This window comes from Anopheles funestus, chromosome 2RL (genome assembly GCF_943734845.2).
Source record: "Anopheles funestus chromosome 2RL, idAnoFuneDA-416_04, whole genome shotgun sequence".
Classification (NCBI taxonomy): Eukaryota; Metazoa; Arthropoda; class Insecta; order Diptera; family Culicidae; genus Anopheles; species Anopheles funestus.
The window spans coordinates 51,409,522-51,430,136 of NC_064598.1; the positions used below are offsets into that span (position 1 = coordinate 51,409,522).

At 42.7% G+C, this 20,615-nt stretch overlaps 2 protein-coding genes across 11 annotated transcripts; both read left to right on the plus strand.

Moving 5' to 3' along the window:
* The first annotated feature begins 961 nt into the window (after positions 1 to 961).
* On the plus strand, positions 962 to 12,402 carry LOC125761670 (facilitated trehalose transporter Tret1). Of its 3 annotated transcripts, none has more exons than XM_049423024.1 (6): positions 962 to 1,134; positions 7,643 to 7,779; positions 7,931 to 8,062; positions 9,616 to 9,801; positions 9,877 to 10,121; positions 10,192 to 12,402. In XM_049423024.1, exons 2-6 carry the CDS (start codon positions 7,674 to 7,676, stop codon positions 10,963 to 10,965), a joined length of 1,443 nt encoding a protein of 480 aa, XP_049278981.1. In that variant the 5' UTR covers positions 962 to 1,134; positions 7,643 to 7,673; the 3' UTR covers positions 10,966 to 12,402. The 3 variants fall into 3 exon arrangements, with proteins under 3 accessions (XP_049278981.1, XP_049278979.1, XP_049278980.1); XM_049423022.1 differs by lacking the exon at positions 962 to 1,134 and adding an exon at positions 2,956 to 3,162; XM_049423023.1 differs by lacking the exon at positions 962 to 1,134 and adding an exon at positions 6,550 to 6,690.
* Positions 12,403 to 13,658: 1,256 nt separating this feature from the next.
* On the plus strand, positions 13,659 to 20,508 carry LOC125761669 (facilitated trehalose transporter Tret1). Of its 8 annotated transcripts, none has more exons than XM_049423018.1 (5): positions 13,659 to 13,824; positions 18,559 to 18,693; positions 18,770 to 18,925; positions 19,006 to 19,257; positions 19,334 to 20,508. In XM_049423018.1, the coding sequence occupies exons 2-5, from the start codon at positions 18,573 to 18,575 to the stop codon at positions 20,251 to 20,253; spliced, it is 1,449 nt and encodes a 482-aa protein (XP_049278975.1). In that variant the 5' UTR covers positions 13,659 to 13,824; positions 18,559 to 18,572; the 3' UTR covers positions 20,254 to 20,508. The 8 variants fall into 8 exon arrangements, with proteins under 8 accessions (XP_049278975.1, XP_049278976.1, XP_049278973.1 ...); XM_049423019.1 differs by lacking the exon at positions 13,659 to 13,824 and adding an exon at positions 14,811 to 14,961; XM_049423016.1 differs by lacking the exon at positions 13,659 to 13,824 and adding an exon at positions 17,539 to 17,710.
* The last annotated feature ends 107 nt before the right edge of the window (positions 20,509 to 20,615 follow it).

A 20,615-nucleotide genomic window follows, 5' to 3' on the forward strand; every position in this document is an offset into this window, starting at 1 on the left:
GAGTTATCCAGTAGTGAGATTAGCTATTTTGTCTAAGAATGTTAAGATGCAATAAACTTTATAATTGTATAGAAAACCAAAACAGAATCAATAAAAGTGATGAAACATCAATGGTGATTTTTACCTTCCAATAAACCCTCCCTAGTGTTGAGTCAAACTGGATATGTAGAACGTTTTTGTGGTTCTATTTCCAGAACCATTAAACTCACTGCAGACTTACAGCAAGATGACGAAACATTTCCTATTCAATAGAAATAACACACTCAATATGTATGCCACAGCGGCACAGCTATCGGGAATTCCCTTTGCCCTACGAACAGCTTCGTCTTTGGAATATGCATTAACTAGCAGCACGTGGTCCGAAGCAATTCAGAACGATCGTAACCCTTATAATACCGGAAGCATGCGTATGTTGAGCTGCTATGCCTACCATTTATCATCACCGATTCTTCGTGATGTGCCCATACCCGTTGTTGCCTCGGCTTCAGCTGCACAACAAATGTCCACCCGTTGCTATAAGCCGTCGCTCCAAATACATGGGACAATTCAAAACATGGCACCACGTGCGTCCCTTTCACTCCAAACAACCGACACCGGTTCGGTGTTTTGTGAAGGAAAGCGAAATAAGAATTAAAATCCTTATGATTTTCTTTCCCCTGCGCATGAGATATTCGGAGCTGATTTGCTCACAAACACGCCGTTCCGAACAGGAGCAGAGAGCAACTTAGAGCGAGTAGGTTGACGTCACGTGGAGTTATGCTCTGCTTCTGGAAAGGGAACCGACATTGTAGTGTGGGAGTTCCATGCCGTTCTTATGGACGCGCGTTACCGGTTTCCCTCTTCGGTGTTTTCTGCGTGGGATCCAAACCAGCCGCACAGTTGTCCGGAGTGCAACCCGAAAGACCTTCCTTTATAAGACCGTTTTCTTCCGGTGGGGTGAAAATCGATCAACCACCATCCGAGGCGAGTGCGAACGTGTATTTTTGGGGTTTAGTGTTTGGCTGGCAGTGGAATAAACAGGACGTGATAAACTCGTCCTAGTGCCGGTAACTACTAGCGAGTTGTATTAAAGTGCGTCAGTGCGTACTGAGAAGTGCAGACAGTGTTTTTTGGAAACCATTTCCACGGCAGCAGGTGAATACAATCGATAACCTTAGTAGGGGTTCACGGGTGATAGGAATTCCATGTCCCTATTATGCAACAACGATGCAGTGGCCTTGCTGACTGTTGTTTGTTTAAGGCTAAACGGGGAAACAATTCTTAATGTTCATACTCAGAGCAACTCAGAGCCCAACGATTTAAGCGTTGATAGAATACAGTGACACGACGCAATTTGTAGCTGGCCGAATGTTGCTTGACAAGTTGACGGATGTTGAGAAGGTTCATTCCGGGTGTGCAGATAACAGATTGCCGACAGATCAAACTGGCCTGTACTGTATTGGGGACGTACAGGGCACCAAAACAAACAGGCTTTGTTGATTAGAACCGTGCGGTGGCCATAATACAGCGAAGTGATTACAAATGTTCGTTGGAAACATTCGCTGGAAAGGCGCCTTCCATCGGACACTACGCAAGTGAAAGTCAATTTGCTCCCAAAAGGGAAAAGTGTCTAAAAGACGAATTTTCTCTCTCACTGGTGTGAGACGGTGAGGGGAACTGAGCGCGGTTGATAGTGCGCATGTACACCCGGAATCGGACGACTATCGTACGGGATCCGTGCCATGGTATGATAGGGGTGTGTTGTGTAGATTGTCCAGCACGGTATGTAAAACCGGGTTTCGCAGGTTCAATGAAAGGACCTGTGTGACCTGTTGTACGCATGTGGTGGTAACCTGTAGGATTGCATTTACGCACTGGCATCGTAACTGGCTGCAAACATTTTACGTCACTGATTGTAGAGATTATTGTATTTATAGTTTATACGAAAAAAATCCTTCAAAAATAATCACTTTCATTGAAAATGTTGATCACTAGAGAATGATATTAATTTACCTGATGATAATTTAACGACTACATAAAACGATTTGCGTTTTAATTCTATTAAAGCATTATGTAATGTACGAAAAATGATTTTTTTTATTCGTGTGTCAATTAATATTTTACCTCCCAGGTGAAAAAAAAACATCCCAGCCAAACTAGATAATCCGACCCGAAAACAACTGGTTTCCGTCACAAACCAGTTTTCCGAGCAGGCCCCCAAAAATGTCAAAATCTCTGTTGATCACGTCGATCGAATTTTCGCGCCAGTTCCACACCTCCAACACTGGATTGAACTGGTTGCACGATCTTTCGCTCGCATAAGCCTGAGTTATTTATGCAAAAACCATACTTTCATTCTCATTCGTTTGCACGCCATGTTCGGTGAGCATTCGTTCCAAATCTCCTACGTACAATGTCCCGTGCGACACAAACAGTATGACGCGTGTTTGGCGAAACACGGAAGAGAGACAAAAAATAACAATTTGTACAGTTAAATAAATGAAAAACGTTATCATCATTACGCATTAGTGTTGCTATTTATGGAAGAGCAAGTGAGAGAGAGAGAGAGAGCGCTTTCTGTTGGAGGCTGGATGTTTAAAGTTTAGGAAAACACAGCAACCGCTTACGCTACATCACCGAACACGATCTTGCGTTTGTTTTGTAGTGTGCGGTTTTACTCGCTCTACTAAGAGCGCACGATCGCCGATCGTTAGTATTCGTAGATAATCCTCTTAACAATTGGGAAGAAAAAGAGAGCGAGATTATCGCGGCCAGCTGTGAGGATGGAGCAGGCGTCGTCGCGGATACGATTATCATATTTCAAGTGTCTGCGTGGGGTAACGATCGTTGGGCCCACGTTGCGGAGGATGCGACGGCGTTCCCCCAATTCGTTGCGTGGCCGTATGCTAGAGCGAACGGTGGAACCAACTCGCACCAGCTCTCGCTCTAATCGGACCGGCTGCAATTTCTTGTACGCCACGTTCCGAGACGCTTTAATACTGTTCGAACTCGCAGCCGAAACGGTTCGCCGAACACGTACTGTACGCGGCCCGTGCATTAGCTGCTAGTGTCCTTTCGTGACGATCTTCAACAGGATTTTGTGTAGTGCTTGTTTGTGAATCGACTGCGTGTTTTTGCTCCGTAAAATTGGCAGTAGAAATAGTTTACAGATTGCTAGAGAAGGTACGAATCTCGCAATGTTTTTTACTACAAAAGTATCCTCGTTTGAACACCTGTGTACCTTTCGATCCAGTATGAAGTTGAATGGCCTTTCGTTTTTGGGATGGGATTATGTAAAAATCGGTTAAACCCGCGCGTGTGTTTGCCAGAAAATGATTACAAACAAGTTGCGCCATTCGAACACATGCAAATAGGGTGTTTCGAAAAGTTTAGTACGCGTTTTGAGCACGTTTCGAATGGTATCTAATGGCCTAGTGTTGTAGCTGTAACTGTTCAAAAATTACCCATCGGGAACACGATTTAAGTAAAACGATGTGGCTGACTTTTCAGCATTTAAATTCAGTCTTCTCAGTCCAATGATCTGTTGGTGTGTTTGTGTCGTTCAACAATTCGTTTTGTTGTTATAGCGGCACAAACATATCATTTTTATCTAGTGCATTTGTATTCCATTTGCACCAGCTGCTGTACAATACCGTGACCATGTGGCCTTGGATAATGACACTTGTGTTATCTCTCTGCATAATGGTAGAAGGAGAGAAACAGCACCCAAAATGAAGTACAACAAAAAATGGGAACCATTTTATCATACCAGTTTTTGTCTCTCGAAAGGAATGATTTGCGATAAAAAATGCATAAATACAATGATACTCGCATATGGTCGCGTAGATGATGGTGATGGAGCGTTGAGGTCTGTCTGTGCGAAACATCAGTACTTGATCGTTTTTCAATTGAAGGCTCATCTTGCCTTATGAATGCGACCGCAATTGAACGCAAATTACACCAAAAGCGCGACAGTGTGCCGGGAAACTCAACTCAATTGGTAGCGTATATGTGCGGCATGAAAGACAGATGAACTTGTTCTGATCGATCGAAAGCAGCAAACAGTACAAGTCAATACAGTGGCGATGAAAACTGATTAAACTATCCAGTGTTGGAAATGGCTTCGTTCTTGTGGTTTAAATTGATTGCGATTAACTATGGAACGATCGTTTCAGTATTGTACAAATGCAAGATGCTTTCATCCAAGTTGTACTAGAAGAATGTGCTTTCTTCCAAGATCAAGAATTAAAGAAATAGCGCCGTCCTGGCCGTAATAATAAAAATAAAAGATCAACAAATCAAACTTACGCACGAAATGATCGCAACACTTTTGTACGATCCCAATCACCGAAAATGGGTACAAGCGAGGTGTGAGTTGACCTTCACACTGCAGACCAGAAGGGCGAAGAATTGGAAGAGTCACGGGGCATTTGATAGGGGGCATGAATTAAGTAATCACAGCTTTTTTTTCGGACCCGTTACCTTAGACCGTGTGTCCGACACATGTAATTGATCATTTGAGTCTTATCTTCCTTCGGGGAGTATGTGCACAGATAGCATTGTTCATGCCGTACGTGAATGAAGGCACCAAGCATCAACATTTTTGGGTAGTGTAGAACGAGTAGACGAGATTGTAAAGAAGGATGAGAAGAGGAGATGTTTCTCGAACGACTCCGTCAAAAGCATCTCCACTGATAATGTGGCAGCAGTTGATAGAAAAATTTCAATGCACGAAAAGCCGGATCGTGCTCTGGAATGGGGAAACGTCTTCATGGAGAGATAGCCAACACTTTGAAGTAATTTGAATGAACTTGTATAATAGCTGCGTACAGTCATGATTCGTTTATCCGCTTATTTTACGCGTGGCCCGGTATCTTATCAAACGCCGTGAAGATATCAATTGCCCAATTAACGCCTGCTAGGAGGTAACGAGCGTGATCTGCACGCATTTCTTGCATGCTTTCCGTGAGATAAAGCTGCGGTGCATTGGCACGATTTCTTAACCCGGTAACGATAAGATTTCGACGATATCTTGCGAGTATCGGTTGATTCATGAATGGGTTTCCAAATTCTTTTTATACTATGCCAATAATAAAATCCACTTAATCCTTGATTTGGACCCCACGTCCGATCCGTGTGATTAACTAGTAGATCTGTCGTATAGAATAAATTGAATAACAGCTCGAACACTGCTCCGTCAGCTGGGGTGCAATTGCGCTTTACAACACAGTGGGGTTATCAGTAGTATCAGATAAGATGGAGCCGCCCTACTATCAGTGGCATTATTTTGGGCCTATCAGTAGCTCTTTGGTATGTTAGACACATGAAATAGGCAAAACATTTCTGGATTAAACAAGATTCCCGAACCATTCACATCCACTGACATTGGCCGTTTTGCTACTTTCTCCGTCCTCTTATCTAGACGCAACAAAATCAAAACATTGCGTGTGCAGTCCGTGTGTGTATTTTCATTTCTGTATGCGCAAAAACCGCAGCTCGTTCGATCGACCATTCGGGTAGACATATTTTTAAAATGCTGTTCGCAAACTTGAGCAAATTTTGCGCGCACACACACACACACACACAATGCCTGCCAGGTGTGGGATAGGGCCGGATTATGTAAAGCAGTTGGGTGAGCAGTTCATTTGGTCGGTTTGTTAAAAATACACCCAGGAAGCGAAAGCTATCCCCAATCAATGAATTGCCAAAGACAATTGGCATTGATTGTTGTGGCTGTGGAATGTGAACCAAAAAAAAACGAAGTCGTTTGTGGGAGGATTTACTGCTATTATTTTCGTTCACATACATTTAAGACAAAATAAGTAATACTGTCGAATGGTAATAATTTTTTTTGTAAACTATTGCTAGGATACTCATGATGTAGTTTTTTATTATTCAAAAATTTATTTTAATACTTAAAAATTTGAATAAAATATCCTGTCAAGGTAAAATCTTTCTTATAAAATTAAGGAAACATTACAAATACATAATTAGATGCGTTTTACAAACAAATTCAATGAAGCGTTCCTGCTTTGCTGCGCTAATCGGCACGATCCCTAAACCATCCCATGCCACACATCGGATGTGTTCTTATCAACTGAAATGCATTATTTGTCGGGGCGAACAAGCCAATGCAAATGTCATTCGACTAGCGCCTTTCGTTCAAGGGCACCACCGTGTCGCCATTTCACTGCTACTGTTTGGCGTCGAAGGTCCCATCTTTCCATCAACAGACCATCATCATTAAATTAATAATAATTACAATCCGTCTGCTGATAAACAGCGTTGAAAGAAAAGGAAACAACCACTGGCATTGCATTGTCGACGCTTCCTAAACTAAACGGCCGGAGTCGGTTGGTCTGCATTTTGTACTACAAAACACGGCCAAGTGTGTTGTGCTAACAGCCCGGTGTCCACGATTATGTACCGTTTGGTGTGTGATAGCAATCGCGTTAACAAACACGAGAATGGCCGAATTTTCCTCGCCGTCAACGGGAAAACCCTGAGCATAACCGGGGATGGCGAAGGTCATCCCAAGGACAACACGAATGCTCGGATGAACCGGGAAACAGCCGGGAGTGGTTTGGTTCGTGTGCCGAATTTTTTCAATGCACTGCAGCTCATCATTTCATCGCAATGGCAACGTAATTTGTAGAGTAAAACCATTTGTCCTCAGTTTGCCGCGTGTGCGTCACGTGTGATGACAAAAGGGTGGGTTTAGAGTTTCAAACGGGGAGTTTTTGTTTTTGTTTGCAACGTCGATCATATTACAGTTCGATCGTGTAAAGTTGGATGATGTTTAGTATAAATGGGTGTGGAATCCATTAAGGTGTTGTTTGAAGAGAAGAAAGAACAAAATTGAGGATTGGTTTGTTTTGTGGCTGATGTAATTTATGAGTTTGCGAGTTTAAGTGATAGTGTTGGAGCCATTTTTAGAGAAAATTTCCACTTCTATATCTAAAAAATAATTTAAAAAATTGCTACCAAATTTATCACACTGCAAAATCATTTTAATTTTTGCAAATTTATTTATTTACACCGGAATGTGATATTCTAATCAATTACCATTTAAAACAGTAATATAGTATTCGCTCTCCTTAAGTAAATGCCATCCATCAACACTTGATTGATAGCCCGGTCAGTACCAAATCAATCCACCATCCACCAGCAATTGGCGGCTGGTAAAGGTATTGCTGCTCCGTGCAAAACTGCATCAAAACAATTTCCGTGGCCGCCCGTGCATCGATGACGGAATCGATCGGAACCAACACCATGGGGATATGAAACCGTACCCTTTCGTGCCGCAATTTGTTTGTTTGCTTTCCCCATCCAAGCTGGGCAGGCAGTGTGGCTGTGTTGTGAATTAATGGACAAATGGTGTGTGATCGTGCGGTGTGGCGCGTTCGTGCCGCGTGCAGCACGTTTCACAGTCCAATGCAAACGACATCGGCAGTCCATAGTGGCTGACGTGAACGTATGTCGAGTGTTTAAATATTGAATTTTCACTTAACGGACAAACCCCGATGGGCGTAGGGTTGGGCAGGGGATGAAAAACCAAACACGGTCCATTTTCCACCAAGGATTGTGTTACAAGATCATACCATTTACTTAGCAAAAATGCTTATTGTGTGTGTGTGCGTTTCCTTCCACCTTCCTCTTCCAGGTACCGTGGTGACAACTGAGCGGTAGCAAACATGAGCAGCAACGCGCCCGGGGCCACCAACCCCATGCTGTACGATCCCATCCCGGAGGGACAGGGCTCAACGTCGAAGCGCAACCAGTTTGTCGCTGCTCTCGGAAGTAAGTAACCGCAGACGGTTCGGGTTTGCACACGCACGCCAACGGCACGCACACCGTGTGCGGCCAACAACAATTGAGCCGGTCGTTTTTGGGACGATTCGGTTGTGCCTGCTTAACAAGATAATGAGCTACAATTTGGCTTCATTTGCAGTATGTATGGCAGCCGTCAGTGGTGGCACGGCCCTGGCCTGGACTTCACCCGTACTGGCCCAACTCGTGCCGGCCAATCAGAGCGATATCAGCGGGCTCGAGCGTGAAAGCTTCCTGCTCACGACCGACGAAGGTAAGTAAAGGCGACAAGAATGCACTTGCTGCGCACCGGCAGCACTCGATCACCGGTAAAAGGGCGCCGTTATCAGCAGCGCCACGTCTTATCTCACACGTCTGACGTTTGTCACCTACTGCTGGGGGTCGTAAATAGGCTCCCACGGATTCTTCCTTCAATCGTACGGTGTTGTACGGTATTTGGCGGGATTATTTTTTATTGAGGGAATTTATAGCCACTTAACTACTGTAAATCACTTGATGTATGAGTGTGGATCTTTTCTGTGGACATTAAGGATGAATTAAATAGATATTAATAGTATTTTTATCACCGTCGATAAATCGATTATGAGTACGCTTGTTATGTAGTGAAAATGCTTGCACCTATTTAAAGCTTTGCAATGTAAGTTCACGCCATTACGATTTATAAAGGGGGGCTTTTCCGGTTTTTAATTAGTGATTATCAATGGTAATCATTTATTAGTAGGAAGAAATTATTTTGCGTATGTTTCTGGAGTCTTTTTGAGTTAAAATGGAAAATTGTTGAGGAACCCATGGAATAAATTTAATGGAATAAACTTACTTACTTATAATCAATATTATAAAAAAAACATTAAAAAGAAAAATTTGTCACGTCTGAAAGGTTTGCAAATGTTGAAGTTAAGAATGCTTTGCAAAGTATCGATTTCACTATATTCAATTATATAGTTACTATATTCACCAATTCAAGTTGGAAAGAATCAAGAATGAGATGAAATTTTTCCATTTGTTCTTAAACATCGGATAACTTTATGATTTGAGCTCACTATGCAGTTTTTTTTATTGAAATTGCTCAGGAGTGCTTTTTGATTATTTACTTATTGATTCATTATACACTCTTCGCATATCAATTATTGTACGCCTTTGGGATGTCAGGGAATTTGGAAAAAGATATTCCCGTTTGTGGTACTTTTGGATTGTTGGAAAGTCCCAATCCATATGGTAAGCTTAACCGGTTCCATTGGCACTAGTCGTGAAACTTGAGCCGAACGTATTTGCATTTAAATCCCCCACGTTAGGATTGCGAATGCAACGGAAAACGCGAATGGACAACGTACGTAACGGTTTTGCGGTTGTCTGTACAAGATAAATTACACTTTCATTGAAGGTAGTGCACGCTAACCCATCATCCCCGGTTGGTTGCTAATATGATGCGTTTCTAATGGGGCTGTGCAAGCATATTTATCTACCAACAAGCTGCAATATCGATAAAGTAAAACGATAATGCTTGCCGTCATCGTTGATTGTTGTGCGAGTATTTGAAGGACAGCTCTTGTCCAGTAAGACTGGGGGTAAATCGATTGGCTAAGTAAATATCAACATATGGTCGAGCGTGGCCTCTTGAAACGGTAATTAGAGGTCATCGAGAAAAATAAAAAGTGTATAATTTTATAATGGACAAGGTTACTCAAAGTTTAATGTGGACAGTATGTGGGAGTATATAAATTGAAGAAAAGGACATTACGATTAACTTCTAAAATAGAGAATAAAAATTAAAAATTTACTCACCATATGGTATGTGATCTATTGCAGGATCATGGGTAGGAGCGTTTCTTGCGGTTGGTGCCTTCCTTGGTGCCCTGCCTGCCGGATACTTGGCGGAGAAGATCGGTCGCAAGTACACCACGATGTCGCTAGCATTGCCATATCTCATCAGCTGGGCATTGATCATTTTTGCCAACGGTGCCGGGATGTTGTACGCTGGTCGTTTGGTTATTGGTAAGCATGGAAACCTAATCGCCCCAATGTTTCTCCATCACTCAGTACGACGATTTTCTTCTCATTCTTTACCAGGTATTGCAACGGGAGCATCCTGTGTCGTTGCACCTATGTTCATCTCGGAGGTGGCGGAAACATCAATTCGTGGTGCTCTTGGAGCTTTCTTCCAGCTACATCTAACGGTCGGCATTCTGTTCGTGTACGCCGTCGGTTCGTACACGCACTGGGTAACGCTGAGCATACTGTGTGCCATATTCCCGATTCTTCTGATTGTGGCAATGTTTATCGTACCGGAGAGCCCGGTATACCTGGTCAAGAAGGTATGCTCGCTTTGTCGATCTTCGTTCCAATCGGTGCGTTATTTAATAGTCTAACCATTGCGCATTTCAGGGTCGTCGAATTGATGCGGGAGTAGCATTGAAGTGGTTCTGGGGACCAAATGCAGATACACAGTCGGCCCTTCAGACCATCCAGTCCGATCTCGATGCTGCTTCGGGTGAAGCGAAGGTGTCAGATCTGTTCACCAATGCGACCAACCGAGCTGCTCTCTTCATCTCGCTGCTGCTGATGTTCTTCCAACAGTTTTCCGGCATTAATGCGGTGATCTTCTACACGGCACCAATCTTCCAGTCCGCGGGCAGTACCATGGACCCGGCCGTCTGTTCCATTGTGGTTGGTGTCGTGCAGGTCGTCATGACGCTTGCCTCATCCATACTGATCGATAAGGCTGGCCGCCGGATACTGTTGCTCCAGAGTAGCTTCATCATGGGCGCGTGCTTAATTGTGCTCGGTGTGTACTTCAAGATGCAGAACGACAAAGTGGACGTATCGAACATTGGGTGGTTGCCGCTTGCCTCGGTTGTACTGTTCATTATCAGCTTTTCGCTCGGTTTTGGACCAATCCCGTGGATGATGATGGGTGAACTGTGTGCTCCGGACATCAAGGGACTTGCTTCAGCGTTGGCCGTAATGTTTAACTGGACCCTTGTGTTTCTGGTGACGAAAACGTTCGGCACGATGCAGGAGATGCTCGGTTCCGACTGGACGTTCTGGTTCTTTGGCGCTTGGATGATGATCTGTACGGTGTACGTGTTCATAAAGGTACCGGAAACGAAAGGAAAAACTAACGCACAGATTCAGGCCATCCTGAGTGGCAAAAAGTAATTCTTCACCGGTGCAGCTTCTAATGCGAGGAAAGAGAGCACAACGTAGTATATCTGTGTTCGTCCGTTTCGGTTTGTTTGGTAATCGTTCAAAATTCCGTGTCCATAGTAGTGTCGTTAGGGAAAGATTTTTTTTTTACATAAGTTTAAAGCGGTATATTTTAACGTGTTGTAAATATGTTTCTGTAGCCCTTTCTCATGCCCACTAGTATATATGAAACCGTTGTAGGTGCAAAACAGTCGGAAGCCATTCGTTGAGACAAGTCGTCAGAGAGGAGCAGGATATAGAAATTAGACGGTAAAAGGTTTCTTATTCGTTGAGGCAAAAGTAGAAAACTTGGCACAGTAATCGAAACGACTGATGGGAAACAGGAAGCAAATATGGGATTAAAAAAAACAAACAACTGAGTTAAAAAATTGCCATTATAGCTAGTAAATGAGGGTAAAATAGTAAAGAAATGATTTTGAAAAAGTATGAATACGGAGCTTGTTTGCTTCTTTTAGCCGGGGTTTGTGCACTTGCAGGACGAGGCTACAGTAATGGAGTGTTAGCGGTATTGGTTGTAAGAAATATGCTAAGTTTAAAACAAGTAAGTTTAGGTTGCGTTACTGCAATGCTTTAGTGCTCGATTAATTCAGCTTATGAGCGATGTTAAGCCGCAATAAGTTTTCAACGAACGAACCACGGTCAGGGAGCTTACTTGCCACTATACGCGCAGGTTAAACAGTTCCTCGTTGTCAACTGTTCGTAATTCGTGTGTCCAGCAACGCAAAAAAAAGAAACAATATATCGTAGGCGATATATACGCAGTCTGTTTAGCGCATATCAGTCAGATGATGAAAGGAAAGGAAGGAAATTTTCGATCACTTTATCCCCCGTGCACCGGTGTATCTGAAACCCTGTTAGTCCCTTAGACCACCATCACCACCTATCTCACAATACAACTTCCCTAACCAATGGTACAACCAGTCAGAACCTCGATTGTATCCGGTTTATTGCCGTCACAGCTCGTTTTTTGGACATGTTCAATTTATTGCTAGATTTTCAGATAGTGGGCAAAATAAAAGATTTTCGTTCCATGGTGCCATATCGAGTAAAGCGTATATGCTGAATGTTAAATAAACTCCTCAAGAGCTACATATACATATAGTGTAAAACAAAAAAGGCTTTAGCGTGTTAGGCGAAGCAATAAGTGGATGGAAAATGGAGCATCCATGCTAAGCTTCCGTACGGCTCATGTAAACACAGTCGCCTCATCCCTTCCACGTACATTTATTCCCACCGGACGATGGTGGCGATGGTGCGTGAATTTTAGTAATTTATAGCACTATACGAACTGGTAATGTAAAGAACTGTGGTTGTGTGTTTTACATGAAGCTGGAAAAATGCATCGAAAAAAAAGAGATGGAAAATATAACATATTTAACCGGTGTATAATTGATGTTCATTTCTGGTTTTACTTCTTTCATTCTTCATTCCTAGGTTTAATGCAGTATAGTGATGAAAGCGCTTAATCATGCACTTAAATAACTTACGTTGGTCGGGTATTTTTTTCTCATCACCTTAAAATGCGGCTGAACAATAACGATCACAGAACATTAATCCATCGGATAAAATTACGTGATGATTAATGATTCGATTCTTGGTATTTGCCATTGTTTGCATACCATGATCAGAACAAATGTTCGTTATAATGAGGGTGATTTTGCTTCCAACCTTTTTGCAATAAAGCACACTCATTATTTTCTAACCACTTACTTGTTGTCCTCCGTTTAAATTGATCGTCACCAAAAGCAGCAACGTTACACGAAATGTAGTCGCGATTTCTTACGATACACTCCCAAAATTTCCGCTTGCGAACGATATCACTGCTCGAAAAAGCTGCACGAACGTAATTCAAACTGCTCGCAATGCCGCTAGATGGCGCCACCGGTGGTTGCAAATTTTCCACGATAAAACCGCGTGGCGTCCGCATAAGGACTGCCGTTGTTTATGCTGGTGCTTGTACCGACCGCTACATTCTTGCACGGGGCTTTGGCGGCGTCGGCAAGCAGCACAGAAGCATTTTAACAAATATTAGTCACTGACAACAGTACCGATTGAACGCGTCCTATTGGACGCTGCGCGCAAAATGCATTGTTTGCACTGTGATACTAAAGTATCGGTCTATTCTGTTCATACATTAGAGCCCGACGCCACGTTTCCTGTTTTTCACGTGTATTTTGTTCACTGGAATCGCACTGAAGAGCCGTCTTGTGGCTCATTGATACGTGCATTGGGTTGGTTTTCGTAATGAGTTAATTCCATGCTTTAAACGATTTTCTTTGTTTTAGTTTTTGTACTAGCAAAGCAGTAAATAGTTTCCCCCATTTGGCCTAATGACATCGATCGATGGCAGTAGATAGCGATCTTACTGGAATGCGCTATATTAGGTGTTTTCCAAGTCTGAATATTTACTATTTAGATCTACTAATCCTGAACCAAGCAAATGCTTCACTTATATACGGCTTATACCAGTGAACCATTTTGCCATTGGTTCTAAAAACCCACATGTGACCACACTGTCCGAGCAGTGCATGCTGTGTACGGTCTTTTCAATAACTTCCTGATAACGTCAATTTGTTTGGCCTCATCCCGATTAGACACTGCTCGTTTGAGACTGACGCGTTGACAAGAGTTCATCAGTATGTGGCGATTAGCTTCGGAATACGGATCTGTGCTGGACCAGAATCTCATTGATTGTTTACCGTAGCTATTCGTTTAACGTGAGGAAAATTATTCGCGATGTCGATAAACACCACCAGAGGGCAATAGGTCAGTGTGCTATTGTGTGTGTGTGTATAGGGAAATCACAACAAGGTGAGCGATAGTCGAAAGAACAAACAATACATACATGTATGAGGTTAAAATATTATAAAATGCAATACGTTCACTAATCAACATATCAATGAATTGAAAAAGTTCAATTTTTTTTTTGCAAAACGTTTAACTCAAGGCTCTCGATGTCTCTCAACTGAGGAGTTGTTTATATATTGATACAGTTGGCGCCTATTACTAATACTTCAACAAAGCTGTAATACAGTTCGATTGATTGGAAGTGTGATGTTTTTGAAACAAAATAAAGATATTTTTTAGTTGAATTTTTGAAAAACTGTAGCAGTCTTTTAATACAACTGCAGAAAGTTTGTTTCATTACCTGGACGGGCATAAATAAATGCATTCACATGATATATTATCAGCGATCAATTTTAATGACCCCAAAGGTCACACCTAAACATGTATGGCAACATGTTTAACTCGGTGACACAAACACGTGCTGTTCTTAATCGCTCATCAGCAATTTTCCCGACACTCTCACCATCTGGAAGAAGGAAAAACTCGTTAAGAGAAAGAGAAGGGACACCGTCGGTATGTGGGAAAACTGGAAACACCCCCTATTTCCCGTCAGTACCGGGTTTGTAACCCGTTCTATGGGTGATTCCATTCGTATGTATGCGCGCCACCACTGATGATCACCGTTCGTTCTCGATACATTCAACAGAAGTGGGAGGAAAATGGTAAACAGTGAAATAGTTGTAAAAAGCATCTGTTTTGCTTCATCATTACAACAAGCATACGCAGACGTACACACAAACAACGCTTAAGTGAGCCACCACTTTCCCTCTCCAATGCGGTTGTTCTGATAAGTTGATTAAGCGCTGCACTTGCTACGATTTGCTTGCGGGAAGGCGTTGGGGCATGCATCAAATTTGCATGTGCACCAACATTCCAAACGGTCGAGCGATTATCAAACGCAGCCTAGATTGACTGTGGGCAGCGCTGGGGAAGTTTAGTGCTGGCCCAGCTTTCGAAATTAACGGACAGACAGTCGAATCTTCTTAGACGATCATTCATATCTGTTACAACTAGTGCAAATATTGTTTGTTTTTCCACAGTTTTAAGGAAATTTTCGGATTAATTTAACCCAAAAAGTGAAACCAAAATGTTTCAAAAATGGTAACTAATATTATATAAGGTGTTTTTGCTACAAATGTTTGTTCAGAACTTTAATCGAACGGAACAACTCAGAAACTCAGGATTAATTAATTTGTCGATCGAGAGTGACTTCGTGTTTTTTATACTTCAATTTCGCTTCAAACTAACGATCGAAGTGTAATAGATCAAACCGGAAGTGTGAGCGTTAAACAATTTCAACACAACAGAGGGCGGAAAACCCCGTTTGAGTCGATAGCGAAGGTCGATTATTACACATTCTTCACAAACTGCACTCGGACCCGAACGGTTTGGAGTGAAGCATTAGATAAAAGATTAGTTTTTCGGTTGAAGTGCAGCTGGTTGGGTTGCATCGTGCACAAATAGGAATGCATCAATGTTTTGTGCCTGCTTCTACGGGTTTTGTTTAACCAGTCACTATTGAATCATAGGGCACGTGTTTGCTATCAACGAGACGGAAGATACCCATCAGACAGCCGGTGCACCAGAGCCGAATGCGCTTCAGGTGTTTATTTCGAGCGAGAGAGAGAGAGAGAGAGAGAGAGAGAGAGAGAGAGAGAGAAATAAAAAAAATGCAAATGCACCTTCTTCTAATTGCCATGCGAAAATGTTTCAATTTCAAAAGATATTTCTGAGTTATGTCATTTTGAGGTTTCGAAATGTTTGACTTCTACTTTGTTAAGTGTGTCAAGCTTATTTAAATTGCCAAAATGTTCATGGTATTGAAACACGATATGAGACGTAACTATTTTAAAGTGAATTCAATTCACAAAAGGAATAATATCTTGTATTCCAACCATTTGTACTAAGGTATTTTCTCTTCTTCAGGGTTTTTTTAGATGGCTTGTTCCTGTGTATTCTAATTGTAAAAGCCTTCTTTGTACGAAGCCTTTTCTTTGTAGGAACAAGAGAATAATTTCTATTCAATATATTAGAACCCATCATGAACGATCATTTATTTGCTGAAGATTTTCGTCTACGTCTTCCAGCTCTTTTGTGTTTTTTGGTTTGTACATTTTCGATTTAAGTACAATTGTCAACAAACAAAAAAAACAGAGTGTTTCTTTAATATAATGAAATAAATTACACCAGTAGGAGTTATAATCTATTTTAATAGACAAAATCTGCCCAATAGATCCTTGAGTCCACTTTTATATTCTTTCTCTCTCTCTTCTTGGCTTCTTGGCTAAGGTCAAGCCGGCCTGTTCTGGCTTACCTGACTTATTTTTACCATGTAGCCAAGTCCCCTGCATCTGTACCTTATATTAATTATTATTATTGTTACCCATTCAACAAATGCCCACTACTCACATCACTTCAATTGCTTATACACTGTCCCTAGCTTACACTAAGATCTCTTGTATATGTGAGTTGTTGATCTGTGGAAAATAAAATAGCAAAAAAATCATTGCTATACTTCCTAGTACAGTTCGTTGATAATTTGTTCCATTTTATTTGTGCAATAAAACGCACTATCTACAAGAGTTGTGGCGCTGTTTGTTGAAGCGCTTTGTTTTAGTTGCCTTCCACGATGGACTAACGATACGGAAACCTTGATCGTCTTTAGCTTTGGATTGATGGACAGTAGCGAAGCACAATACAGTCGGGTTTTGTTGATGTAAAATCATTTGACATGATTTACAAACTAGACTCCGAAATCTCAACCGAAGCTGGTCGGTTTCTTTATAGACCGAGCGCTGCATTTTGCACAAATAAATAGCCACACCCTACCGACTGGGCTGGTTCAAATCGGGCTAAAACGAGAATAGATCGCGTGGTTTATCTCAATGTTACAATATGTAAATCGAGTCGGTTGCATTCAAAACACTACCACCATACCATCCCGCTTGCTGGCACTAAAAGTTTGTTTATCAAATGTGAACTTGAAATCCTGCCATTTCCGGTGTGCGATTTCACAAGCGGCACAGTGCCGACACCTTGACGATGACCGCTGACATCTGCATGCGCACGGGACCATCTCATAATTCCAGCTAGAAGTTGCGTTGGCACAGCGTAATGGTGTACATAAACCGCGTGCGACAACGTGAGCATGGTCAAAGAAAACAAGCGCCTAATTAAAACGCTGCTAACGCACTTGCTAACCCGTGGATGGATCAGACGATGTCGCATAAGAGGTGCCAAAGCAATGAAATAAAGCTACCCGATCGATGATAATGTTTCCCGATCCGAGTGCGACGAATGCGCACGTGCGTTGCGATTGTGCGCTTCCGTTTATTGTTCCTCGCGACGATAAGTTTGAGGAAGTGTTGTGGAAGGTGTACAAGAATTATTCAACTAGTCTTTTAAACTAATCAAACTGCTGGGTTTTTGTACACGCTCGTCAATATTTTGTTATTCGTTTTATGTTTTGTGCTAAGAGGATCTCCGCTACTGACGCCATTCTTACCATTCCGGTCACCTTTCAATCCATCCAATCGCGGATTAGGACACTTACATTTCACGGTCACCCCTGCTATCGGGAGTGACGAACCAATGGCCGGCCGTTGAACGAAATGTTCCTCTAGTCGGGAGCATCGATCCGACAAGATTGATTTCCTTGACGTGCAACGGTATCCCAATGCGAATCGGTGTCGTACTATGGTCCATTTTAAAACGGATGCGCACTATCCACCTCGAGCTTAGTCGCGCTTAGCTCGTTGACGTTGGTGTATATACTGTACTTCTAAGTACAGCTACAAGCAGTGTAAAGATTAAGAAGAGTGCGTCACACAAGACGTCTTCTATGGCTAGGGTAAGTGCAGTGAAAAACATGAAAGGCACAAAGCTGCACAAAAGGTCAATTTAAATGTTTTTATTGTGATGGTAACAAAGAGATAGACTTGTCGTGAAACAGGCGCTGTGGGATAATCGTTATCATAGATTGGGTAAAAATGTTTCGTGATTAAAGTGCAGTGTAGAATTTATGCTGAGATGTTTAAATATCTTACTTGAAACTTATTAGAAAATTTTAAGGGAAATATTAGTTATATCAGTGATAACCCCGATCGGACACTATTGCCGTTATAGGAACTTGTGAACTTCTAACTCATAGTCCGCACACAATATGAATCAGGATAGGAATGCTCAAGTGTCCACCACCTCTTTGCCACAACCAGATTGACTGATAGTGTGTGTTGACTGTTTGCACAAATTCAGCGGTATGCTTCTTTCTTCCATCGGGGGGCCGTGTGTATGTTTATGTTCCGGGGAGTTCCTTCAAGTGCTACCGTGATTGCAACACCGGTCGATGTATTTAAGAACCGCGATACCCTTCTTACGGCATTTCATTCAATTCCTGACATTGACCAGCGCGACAATCGAGACGCGACAAGTTTCGCACTCGACATTTATTATCATCCACAACATCTCGGTCATACGGCAAGGTTCCCGACCGCAGGGTTGGCTCAAAGGGATCCAACGCTCTCTCAATTCTGGGTGTACTAGTTAACAGTGTAGGGTTCGTTATCCAACATCTTGTGCAAAAGAAACTTTAAATGTTTTTGAGTAGTGGAGAAGAGTGGTTATAGAGTTTTGTGTGGAAACGAACCAAATTACCAGACCAGTATTAATGATTTATGCTTGTGTTGCTCACCGAAACAGGGACACAGTGTTAAATGAATCCTGCTGAACTTAATCAGTATCAACCAGTCGCTACCTTTGAGAAGCTCGAAAGCTCACATTTCTCCAAAATGGAAAAGGGTAGTCCATCGCGCCAGTTTATGGCTGGCATTATCGGTAAGAGCGCATCTGATGTGAAAATGTTTTACGAGATGTTATTTTGACGATCTGTTCAATGTTTCTTCCGTATCAGTGAACCTGGCCTCGGTTATGGTAGGTACATCGCTCGGTTGGACCTCACCGATTGGACCTAAGTTTGCGTCCAAAGACACCTCACCGCTTGATACGATCCCATCGACGTCGGAAAACTCTTGGATAGCGTCCTTGGTAGCGCTGGGTGCTCTAATTGGTAAGTGAATGTCCCCAACTAGCTTTGCAGATGATAATCTTTACGGTTCTTGCTGAATGTTGTGTCTTCTTCCATATTAGCACCCTTTATAGCTGGACCGTTAGCAGAAAGAATTGGTCGTAAGTTCACCCTACTCGGCAGCTCCGCATTCTTTCTCGTGTCCTGGGTGTTGTTGTTGACGACAGCAACTGTAGTGCAGGTGCTAGTGGCCCGCTTCCTACAAGGGTTGGGCGTTGGTTTCGTAATGACCGTTCAAACCATGTACATTGGTGAGATCGCCAGTAGCGAGTATCGTGGTGCGCTAGGATCACTTATGCAGTTGTGCATCGTTAGTAAGTATCTGAAAGCTTGGCTCTCTTTCGCTTGATCGCCATTATTTACATTATCCCAAATTCTACTCCCTTCTAGCTGGCATTCTGTACGTGTACAGCATTGGCCCGTATGTGTCATACCATGCACTACAGTGGGCCTGTTTGGTACTGCCGATTGCGTTCGATGCGACGTTCTTCTTCATGCCGGAAACGCCAGCCTACTACATCTCGAAGGGAGACAAAGAAAAGGCGGTCGAATCGTTGTGCTTTCTGCGCGGTAAAACCGTAGAAGGTGTTCAAGAGGAACTGCACGAAATAACGAGCACTGTTGAGGAGTCGCTCAAAAACAAGGGTACGGTGCTGGACCTATTCCGAAATGCCGGTAACGTGAAGGCACTGATCATTTGTGCTGGTCTGATCAGCTTCCAGCAGCTGTCCGGCATCAACATTATACTGTTCTACAGCCAGAACATCTTCGAAAGCACCGGCAGCAGTCTGTCACCGGCCGTTTCAACCATCCTTGTCGGTGCGGTACAGGTGCTGGCTAGTGGTGCCACACCTCTCATCGTCGATCGGCTGGGACGTAAGCCGATTCTGCTGACATCTGCTGGCGGCATGTGCATATCGCTCGGTACGATGGGACTGTACTTCTTCCTCAAGCACACGGAATCACCCTCCATCGACAGCCTTGGCTGGTTACCGATTATGTCGCTGATCGTGTTCGTGTCGGTGTACTGCATCGGATTTGGACCGTTACCGTGGGCAGTGCTGGGGGAGATGTTCCCGGCAAATGTCAAATCTATCGCATCGTCGATCGTTGCCTCTACTTGTTGGGTGTTAGGTTTTCTTATCCTGCAATTTTTCTCCGATCTTGATAAGGCCGTCGGTTCGCATTGGTCGTTCTGGATCTTTGGCATTCTGTGTGGTGTGGCATTCCTATTTACCTTTACAACCGTCATGGAAACCAAGGGACTTAGCTTACAAGAGATTCAGGACCGGCTGAACGGTAGAGTTTAATCATAGCGAAACTACTCGCTGCGTTTGACATAGCTTTGTCTGCGTACCACCACGCATTTACTGCTTGTGGTAGTGGTAGTAGTAGTGTCCAAAGAATGTTGCTGTAGAATTACTATTTGTTATTTTCTTCGCTTAGTGAGTGTAGTAAGCTTTCATCCGCACCAAAGTGATACGTTTGATAGGGTTCGCAAACGAAAGTGTTGAATGTATTGTGTAACATTACTTGAATAAAACAAGTATCTATACTGTAAGGTATGTCCTACGATTGTGTGAATGTTATTCTATATTAGGGTAAAAGGTATCTAAACGATATAAGCTCCATTAAAAGGTATTAAGGTAAGGTATTTTTAAACAACACATAT